The sequence below is a fragment of the Dipodomys ordii genome, unplaced genomic scaffold (assembly GCF_000151885.1).
Source record: "Dipodomys ordii isolate 6190 unplaced genomic scaffold, Dord_2.0 Scaffold127, whole genome shotgun sequence".
In the NCBI taxonomy this organism is placed as follows: domain Eukaryota; kingdom Metazoa; phylum Chordata; class Mammalia; order Rodentia; family Heteromyidae; genus Dipodomys; species Dipodomys ordii.
The window spans coordinates 8,122,810-8,132,689 of NW_012267343.1; the positions used below are offsets into that span (position 1 = coordinate 8,122,810).

Here is a 9,880-nt window from a genome sequence, read left to right on the forward strand (position 1 = left end):
TCCTCCTCCTCCTCCTCTTCCTCCTCCTCTTCCTCCCCCTCTCCCTCCTCCTCCTCCTCCTCCTCTTCCTCCTCCTCCTCCTTTTTGAAACAGGTTTGCAGTATGCAGCCCAGCCTGGAACGTGCGGTCGGTCGGTCTTCTTCCCTCAGCCCTGCTTCCACCGAGTGCCAGGATTACAAGAGTGTGCCACTATGCCCAGCTGATCTTCTGCAGCTCCTTCTCTATTTTCTTGGAGATGCCTCAACTTCTTCCTCCTCCCCAAGTGTACCTCTCAGGCATGCCAGTGGGGCTTTAGATCTCTCTCTCTCTCCCTCTCTCTCTCTCCCTCTCTTCTCTCTCTCTCTCTCTCTCTGACTCCCTCCTGCCTCTTTCCCCCTCCCTCCTTTCTGCCAGCCAGCCTGCCTATCTGTCTGTCTGGCTTGATCTCTTCTGTCTCTAGTAGTACTGGAACTCAAACTCAGATCCTTGGGCTTGCTAGGTAGACATGCTACCACTCAACCCACACCCCCAGACCACATCTCATATACGTGTGTGTGTGTACCCTTGTTATTGTTAGCAAGGAGACACAATGAGTACTATATTGTAGATGCTTGTGTCATTTCCCCATAATGGCTGCCCAGCCTCTGCTAAAGACAGTGCCTTTCAGCACACATACACAAAAATACATATGTCTTTTCAACAAACCTCAAAATTTCACCTTATCACATAAATACCTTCACTTTCGCCTGGATCAACGGGTTTCATTTTTTCGGTGGGGGAGGAGGGGGAGGGCGGGGTATTTTCACAAAGTTAAGGACAGGGACACATGGATTCAAACACAATGGACCACATATGCAACTATAAGCTTCTCCAAACCAATGGAACTACGTATTGCACACATGGGAATTTAAATTCTTTTTGAAATTTCTTTGGATTAAAAAAAATTTTCTTTACCCTGCCTGGTCAAAATAACATGTAATAAATTTACAAATAAGGTGAGGCTATTGTGAGTACAGGTGCATTTCATTTTTCATCTGACTGATTGTGTTATAATAATAACAACTAGGTAACACTGTTTCTGCGTGACATTTTCTGCCTTGCAACCTCTCTGTGTATTATCTCATTTATTCTATAGACTGAATTGGTAAATCGTCCCCGATTTCATGTGGGGAAACAGGATGTGAAGAAGTGATGAAGCGGCTTATCTTGGTGGCTAGCAAGTAGCGTCTGATTCTCAGCAGTGTCTTGATCCTGACCTAGACTTCTGGCTTTGGTGGCGAATGTGTGTGTGGGGGGGGAGGGTTCTTCCCGTTTCTTTTGTTTATGCCTATTTTACTGTCTGCTGTTACATTCTGTCTTCACTGTTAGATTCTTTGCGTTTTGCCAGAACTCTGTGTTTGCGCATCGGGGCCTCAGGACAGGAGAGCATCTGTGTTGACCTCAGCTTCCTGGGGTATCCGGGAGGCTAGCCCGCCTTCCAGTCAAAGCCAGGCGGCCTTCTAGCCAAAGTCCAGGTGTCTGGCCTGGAACAGGTGAGGGATGTCCAGTGGATGGCAGGGTCCCAGCCCCGCCTGGAGCAGAGGCCAGCATGGCTGAGTGAACTTCCTTCAGATCAAAAGTGACTCACAGGTAAGACAAGAGACCAAAGAAAGCTTCCAGAGTTCCGGGTAGGTGCTGACAGTCCAAAAAAAAAAAAAAAAAAAAAACCGAGAAGGAAGAGGGCAAGCTGCCAGGACTAGAGGTCTATGCAAATGAAGTCCATCCCCAGGGGAGGGGCCAGTCCCCAGGGGAGGGGCCAGTCCCCAGGGGTGGCTAAGGAGTCTGCACCAGCACTTGCTTGTGGGCTGTACTTGAGAAGCCAAGAGGAGCCTCTGAGGAAGCAGGTAAGGAGCTGCAGAGGGTCATGGAGCCTGGGACCACAGGTCCTGAGCCCTACGATGCACCATCACCCAGAGAGCGAACTCCAGGCTGTGAGGAAGCCTCCTGGGTCACTTTATTTTGGGGCTCATCCTGGGGGGTTGAACTCAGGGTCTTGTGTTTGCTAGGCAGGCACCATACTGCTGAACAACAGCTCTGCCCCATTTGTGCATTAGTTATTTTGGAGCAAGGTGTCACTTTTTGCCTGGCTTAGCCTGGAACTTTGGTTCTCCTGATCTTAGCCTCCTATGTAGTGGGGTCACAGGTGCATCCCACTGTGCCTGCTTTTCATCGGTTGAGATGAGAGTCCTGCAAACTTTTTGTCTGTGCTGGCCTTGAACTAGAAAAGTCTCTCAATCTCAACATCCTGAGTAGCTAGGATCACAGGCACAAGTCATAGTACTGGTTTCTTGGATCTGCTTTGAAGCCTGCCACTCTTCAGCCCTGAGCCTTGGCTTCCCCATCTATCAACTGGTTGTAAAACACCATGCACGTATTGTGTGTGTTCTGCTGGCTCATAAAAGAAGCAGACCTATGAAGTGAATCACCAGACTCATTCACACAGAAAGTAAAAGTTTAGGCAAGTCAAGCCATTTGTTCAGATCGGTGGGAAAAAGAATCTGGGTTTGAAGCTTGCATGTTTTTATTCCCATTCTGCCCCTTTTCATGGGGGGGGGTAGGGTGGGGATTGGAGCAAATCACATGACTTTATGCAAATGCAAAACAAATTGTCCAAGTCAATTGTGCACTACAGAGGGGTATTGTCATACAGATCCAAGCAAGGATGGGTCCCATTTGTGATCTGTGAAGTGTTGTCTGTGTGTCTGCTCCCCAGCCCTGCCATCTTGGGGTTGAAAACATTGGGGGGAGAGGGGAGGAATGTGACAGGCGTACAATTTGATGATGATTTGTTCTTAAAGAAGGTGGTGATTGTGGGGTGATATTCAGGACTTATGGTCACTGAACTGTCCCATAAGGACTCGGGGGAGAGGAATCTGGGGTCAATCCACAGTCAAGTGTCTCCTGAAGAGATACGCTAGCCCCTGACCAGCTGACCTGGAATAGCTGAGGGAGCTCAGCTGCTGGACTCAGGCCCTGGCCACCTTCCTGACTCTTCAACAACCTTCTACAGTTTGGCCACAGAGCTCCGGAGAATGGAGGTCTGGCCTGCTGTTAAAAAGTTCTTTAAGGATAGAAAGACAAACTTAACTGGAGTAAAGTTAGAATTCAAGCCAAGCCCCCAGCCACAAACACTGTTGAAATTCTGTTATCTTTGCAGACCTTTTTCCATTGTGCATCTATGTATTTGTGTGTGTGTGAGTGTGCGCGCATGTGCATGCAGGCATTAAAGTATGTGTGTGAGAGGGAGTATATTGGGGCTTGACTTCTGAGCCTGGGTATTGTCTCTTAGATTTTTCACACAGGGCTGTTTGCTCTACTACTTGGGCCACAGCCCCACTTCTGGCTTTTTGCTGGTTACTTGGAGATAATAGTCTCATGGACTTTCCTGTCCAGCTTGGCTTCAAATCATGATCCTCAGATTTCAGTCTCCCAATAAGCTAGATTGCAGGCATGAGCCATTGGCACTTGACCTGTGCACATATTCTTGAAAGAAGGATTATGTTGCAATATGGTTTAGTACTGTTTTTTTCCATTTCGTGACATTATATCACAGACATATTTCCACAGTAATAATTAGTTTAAAGGCTGTACAATCTTTCACTCATACATCCGTTTGCAATAATGCCACCAACTGCTTTTTAGACCAAACCCTCTTCACCTGGGCTCTAAAGCTTCACTACATCTAGTCTTCTTTTCACTGAATCACAGGGAAGTTAAGTAACTCAACTGGAATCCTTGTCCTCACAGGCACCATGTCTGGGGTCAGAACCTTCACATGAACCTATGACCAATTTTCCAACATGTCTGCTCCTGCACCGCCAGTTGGTGGACTAATGCTCTGCCTTCGTGACTGTAGTGTGGAAGTAAACTGGGAACCCAAAGACTTAGAACCCAATGTGCCCAGGACTAGCTGACACTGGCTAAATCTCCTCCTGTCTTTGCAAAAGGCAAAGATGGAGAAATAAGTTTTCATTTTTTTTTTCCTCCCCAGCAACTGAACTCTGCAAATAGTTTAGATGACCAATCAGAGCAACAGATAAAAGCCCATTGTTTTGGGTTGAAATGGGGAACCAACTGGGCAGCTTTCCCTTCCCTCCCTCCTACCCATCCATTCACCTGTCCTCTTTAAGTTCCTACGGTTGGCAGGATACTAGCTCTGGAACTGTAAGATCCCCGCCATTGGCCATCTGTGTTCTAAGAACAGAGCAGAAGGCAGCAAAGTTTGCTCATTCTGGAGGGAGCTACTTAGGAGCATCCAAAGATCAGCAGGAAGCTGAGCACTGATGGTTCATGTCTGTAATCCTAGCTATTCAGGAGGTTGAGATCTGAGGACTGAGGTTCAAAGCCAGCGCTGGCAGATGACTCTTATCTCCACTTAACCAGAAAAATGCTGGAAGAGGTGTGGCTCAAATGGTACAGTGAGAGCTTTGATGAAAAAAACTGAGCAAGAGCATACGGTCCTGAGTTCAAGCTCCAGCATGGAGTTGGCATGCACATGCGCATGCATGCACCACTAAAGCAGGGGACCAAGGGGCCTTGCTGACCCAGCTAGTAAGAGCGTTCAGATTGTGAAGCAGGTGTATCTCTTCAGATTGTGAAGCAGGTGAATTTCAGCAAGAGAAGTGCAGGACAAGTAGCCCCTTGGTACAAGAAGCAGGTTCCAGCCAAGTTTAGGAAAGAAATGAGGGTCTAGGAAAGAGAAGCCCAGAAGATGCACCTCCTTGATAAGCTGCAAAGAAGAAATTGCCTGCTCTACTTTTCCACGGTTGGGGATTTTAGGTTTGGAAAGAACTGCTCATAGACTTGGTTGCCCAACCTTGGTGTGTGTTTTGGGGAAACCCAGGTCCCCTATCTCCCAGCCAACACCTGGGCAACTTCCTTGGCCTTGGCTCCTACCAGGTGCGCTCTAGAGGCTTGCAGCCTGGGCCACCTGGCAGCTCCAGGTGCTGCCATGGAGACCGCCCAGGGGCTGGTGGAGAGAAAGCCGTTTCTCAGAGCGTTGGGGATTCCGGAGAGGAAGAAAACAGAGCCTCAGGACCCGCAGGGTGCGCCACCAGCCCCACTCCAGCCACTGGAGCGCAGGTGGGTATCCTGAAGCTTCCCCTTGACAAAGCAGCAGCGGGGAGGAGGAGCCAGCCAGGCGGACGACAGGCAAGAGGCACAGAGAGGCTGATCTGGAGACTTGGGCTGGGGAGTCTTGCTGAGGATTTCTGGACAAGGAGAAAGGCCAGTCAGTAGGCCCGAGCATAAGGAAAGGGCTTGCCATTTGTCCTTAGAAGAGGAACACATCAGGCAGTTCACAAAGCCCATCTCCGCCCTAGACAAGGGTTGAAAATGACAGGAGCTATCTGTCTTCCAAACAAGACCTGAATATGTCTTGTCCTCCTCTTCCTCCCTGGAGTCAGAGCCTTCCAGAGAAAACACTGGGAAACACAGGGAACATTTTTATCAGCCCCAAAGCCTGGGGGCAGTTCCTTGCAATCTGACCTCCTTCCAGTGCTGCTGGCGGGGGACACGCAGGCCCTTGCCGTGGGAGAGCTGTGGAACATCCAACCGAACTTGATGGTTGAGGAACTGAGCAATCCAGAAAAAAGAAAAAAAAGTAGTTATTTTGTGCTGATGCTGGGGCTTAAGCTCAGCCTCTGGGTGCTGTCCCTGAGCTTGTGTGCTCAAGGCTCTACCACTTGAGCCACAGCTCCACTTGTGGCTGTGTGTGTGTGTGTGTGTGTGTGTGTGTGTGTGTGTGTGTGTGTGTGTGTGGTGTGTTGTTAATTGGAGATAAGATTCTTATGGACTTTCCTGCCCAGGCTGGCTTCAAACTGCAAGCTTCAAACCTCAGCCTCCAGAGTAGCTCAGATTACAGGCGTGAGCCCCTGGTGCCCAGCTAGGTACAAAATGCGTTTACTGATGTCTCTTCGCCTGTGAAATGAATAACATCCCTGGCACTGTGTCTTTGCTTCTTTTCCCTGTGCCAGGCCATCCCCTGTGAGGCCACCGGGTGTGTTGTCTGAGGATGGCTGAACCACAGGCCCAGGAGCTGGCAGCCGAGTGCCCTGTCTGCTGGAACCCTTTCAACAACACGTTCCACACCCCCAAAGTGCTGGACTGCTGCCACTCTTTCTGCATTGAATGCCTGGCCCACCTCAGCCTGGTGACTCCTGCCCGACGCCGCTTGCTGTGCCCACTCTGTCGTCAGCCCACCGTGCTGGCCTTAGGACAGCCCGTCACTGACCTGCCCACGGACACGGCTATGTTGACCCTTCTCCACCTGGAGCCCCACCACATCATCCTGGAAGGCCGTCAGCTTTGTCTCAAGGACCAGCCCAAGAATCGCTACTTCCTGCGCCAGCCTCGGGTCTACACACTGGACTTAGGCCCTGAGCCTGGGAGCCAGATGGGGCCTCTCCAGGACATGGGTCCGGCCACCGGGCCTAGGCCCCTCCCCCTCCCCCTCCCCAGTCATTACTCTCTGAGAGAGTGTTTCCGAAACCCTCAGTTCCGGATCTTCGCCTACCTGATGGCTGTCATCCTCAGTGTCACACTCTTGCTGATCTTCTCCATCTTTTGGAGCAAGCAGTTCCTTTGGGGTGTGGGGTGAGTGTGGTAGTCTCAGACAAAGAACCCCACCTTTCTCAGTTGCTGCTGGGGGGTAGGGGACTGCCGAGTCTCACTGGGCACTGTCATCCTGTAGGATTGCTCATTTCATAACCCAGAGATCAGCGAGGCCCTACCATGAGAGGGGGAGCCCTCCAAGAGGGGTCATGGAGGGCAGAGAAGGGGTTCTATGGTGGCAAAGCCATACAACAAGTTGTGCCAAACACTGGACAATAGGACTCAGGGGCTCTGACTAGTCCCCATCACAAGTGGCATTGCTCAGTGGAGTGGCTTTGGACTTAGTTCTTGTTGTGTGGAGTTGCTCATTGCATTAAAAACTGGCTAAAAAAATATTTGAAAAGAGAATGTTGATTCTGTGGTGCTTGTCTCGTTTTTCCAGCTTGCTTTTAGATATCTTTCCATCAGCCTCTGTTGAAATGGCTTGCGGTTAATGTATTGATTCTATACCCACTTATCGGGCAGATATAGAAGAGAGGAGACGGGCAGATGCAGGAGCTGCAGATGGCACATAGGGCAGGGAGAGCCTGCTCTTTCAGCAGTTTCTCTGACAAGATAACACCTTATCAACAGTGCTTGGAGTGTTAGTTCAGTCCTGGCAAAGGAAGCCAGGATTGATGGACTAGGAATCTGGGACTTGAGAATGAAGGTCTTTCTTCCTGGTAGGTACTGAGGCCTTGCTTAGACCCTGTACAGTAAAGGCAGTTCTCTTCCTACAAGTATTATGTGTAACTCTGGGCTCAAGAGTAACACAGAAATCCTGGCAGAGGCAAGGCTTTGGCTCTCATCCTAGCCATAGTAAGCGAGGAGACCCTGGTTTTCATTTCACTGGCAATCTGGGAACTAAGCTCCTAGAATTTAATGGATGGACTGTCTGCTGCTGGTGATAGCTTGCCACCATGCAGTGTTTATAACCCTGACTTCTGCTTCTCTCATTTTAACTTGGCCTGGATTCTGAAAGAATCCCAAAGTAGTTAAAATACTATCACAATTAGGAAATGGCTTTCTTTTAAAATTTAGCCAATCAGCTGCCAGAGACCAGAATTTGAGTCAGTTTGCTCTAAGTAATGTTTTTAGTGGAACTACCTGGAAGTTCCTTAGAGGTCTTGTATGAATGCGTGTGTTGATACTGATGCTTGAACTCAGTCAGGGCCAGCGCACTATTCCTTAGCTTTTTCTGCTGAAGGCTGCACTCTACAACTTGAACCATAGCTCCTCTTCTGGTGGTTAATTGAAGAGCCTCAGGCCAACTTTGAATCATAATCCTCAGACCTCAGCCCCCTGAGTTATGGGTGCCTAGCTTCCTCAGAGGTCTTATATTCATCCCAAACCAAGATGTATACTCTGACTTGGCAAAAACCTATTTTCTCCACTCCAATGTGAAGAAAAATTCTCCATTACGAAAGTGGATAGCGACCTATGAATCCTCCCAGGGACCAGTACCTGTCTCCATTGGCACCATCAAAGCTAATTGTACTGAAGCTGGGCCTGGCTCCCCACTGAGTTCATTTCTCTACATCTTTGTGACAAGCCAGGAAATGACCTCACCATGTTTTCTGCACTCAAAGGGACGAGTGAAAGATGGAGAAGGGGGGGTGAGCCTGGGAAGGAGCGTTTGCTCCTGCAGTCAGGCCTACTACTCCAAGTAGGCATCATCTCCATTTTGAAGAAACCAGAGCTCCCCAAATTCAACAACCAGACCCAAGGGTAGCAGCTAGGAAGTGGGAGAATCCTTTCTGTGAACCTAGATGGAGCTTATGTTTTTTTGTCTGTCGTGGGGCTTGAACTCAGCCTGGGTGCTTTCCCTCAGCTCTTCAACTCAAGGCAAGTGCTTTATCACTTGAACCACAGCGTCATTTCCAGTTTTCTGGTGGTTTATTGGAGATGAGTCTCACGGACTTTCCTGTCTGGGCTGGCTTTGAGCCACAATCCTCAGATCTCAGCCTCCTGAGTAGCTAGGATTATAGGCATGAGCAACTAGCGCCCAGCAAAGCTTATGTTCTTGCCGTGGTCAATAGGCTACCCAAACGAGACAGGTTTGAATCATTTGGCATGGGGTTTAAGGACATATGTAGCATTAGTCTTTTATATTCTGTAGTCGTGACCTGGGAACAGTCCAGTCCTCTTGTGGAGCATTTGGAAATGAACAAGGACCCTGGTACTCAATGGAGGGGTGGGCATGCCTCTGTACAGTGTACCCATCACAAGGTGTTATTTCATTCATGTGATTCTTCATAGGGCTGCAAATACCTTGCATGATAGTTTTTCTAATGTTGTTTTGTTGGTTGGGAGGATTTGAATGCAGGGCCTGGGTGCTGTCCTTGAGCTTCTTTTGCTCAAGGCTAATGCTCTACCACTTAAGCCACAGCAACACTTCCAGCTTTTTCTTATTGGTAGGTTGTGGGGCTTGAACTCTGGGCCTGGGCGCTGTCCTTGAGCTCTTCAGCTCAAGGCTAGCTCTCTACCACTTGAGCCACAGTGCCACTTCTGGTTTTCTGGTGGTTTATTGGAGACAAGAGTTTCATAGCTTTTCCTGCTTGGGCTGGCTTTGAACCATGATCCTCAGATCTCAGCCTCCTGAGTAGCTAGGATTACAGGAGTAAGCCAATGGCGCCCAGCTACTTCCAGCTTTTTGAGTAGTTTATTGGCAATAAGTGTCTCAGACTTTTCTGCACACCTGGCTTCAAACTTCAATCCTCAGATCTCAACCTCCTGAGTACCTATGATTTATTTACAGGTATGAGCCACCAGTGCCTGGCTTTTTATGTATTAAATAATGAACATTTATCACTTCTAAGTCCATGAGGTAAAAGTTGGGAAATGAACTCATCAACATGAAATCACAAAGTGACTTAGCAGGACAATATATAAGGTAGAGGGCTTCTTTGTGCAGGGAACAGGCCCTAATGGCTAGACTTGATAGTCAAGTTCAGGTTCCATCACTTCCTTGAACTTGGGGCAAGCTGTTGCCTAGAAAGGAATAAACCAATAGAACTGTGAAGATGAGATGTCTCAATGTACTTTGTACATTAGCAGAGAGTTGTGTTAGGGGTAGCCATGTCTACCTCACCATTACCCAATGCCACATCTGGGTTTGTGCTTCTTAGCTCTGTCCAAGGCTTAGATAAAATGTTTTCATCCCAACTACTATCTCTAAGACAAGTCTAAGGGAACTCATAGAAAAATTTAAATGTGAGGAACTGACAACCTTTGTTAGCAAACTATATTCAAGGCACAAGGCAAATGCTAC

General features: G+C 48.6%; 1 protein-coding gene across 2 annotated transcripts; it reads left to right on the forward strand.

Moving 5' to 3' along the window:
• Positions 1-1,609: 1,609 nt before the first annotated feature.
• Rnf183 (ring finger protein 183) lies at positions 1,610-6,984 on the forward strand. Of its 2 annotated transcripts, XM_013030086.1 has the most exons (3): positions 1,610-1,862; positions 4,918-5,100; positions 5,994-6,984. In XM_013030086.1, the coding sequence occupies exon 3, from the start codon at positions 6,032-6,034 to the stop codon at positions 6,614-6,616; it is 585 nt and encodes a 194-aa protein (XP_012885540.1). In that variant the 5' UTR covers positions 1,610-1,862; positions 4,918-5,100; positions 5,994-6,031; the 3' UTR covers positions 6,617-6,984. The 2 variants fall into 2 exon arrangements, with proteins under 2 accessions (XP_012885540.1, XP_012885539.1); XM_013030085.1 differs by lacking the exon at positions 4,918-5,100 and having other exon boundaries at positions 1,611-1,862.
• The last annotated feature ends 2,896 nt before the right edge of the window (positions 6,985-9,880 follow it).

Bases quoted from the DNA above. Each gene is read 5' to 3' on its own strand.
- Rnf183 (XM_013030086.1), top strand. From the start codon at position 6,032: ATGGCTGAACCACAGGCCCAGGAGCTGGCAGCCGAGTGCCCTGTCTGC.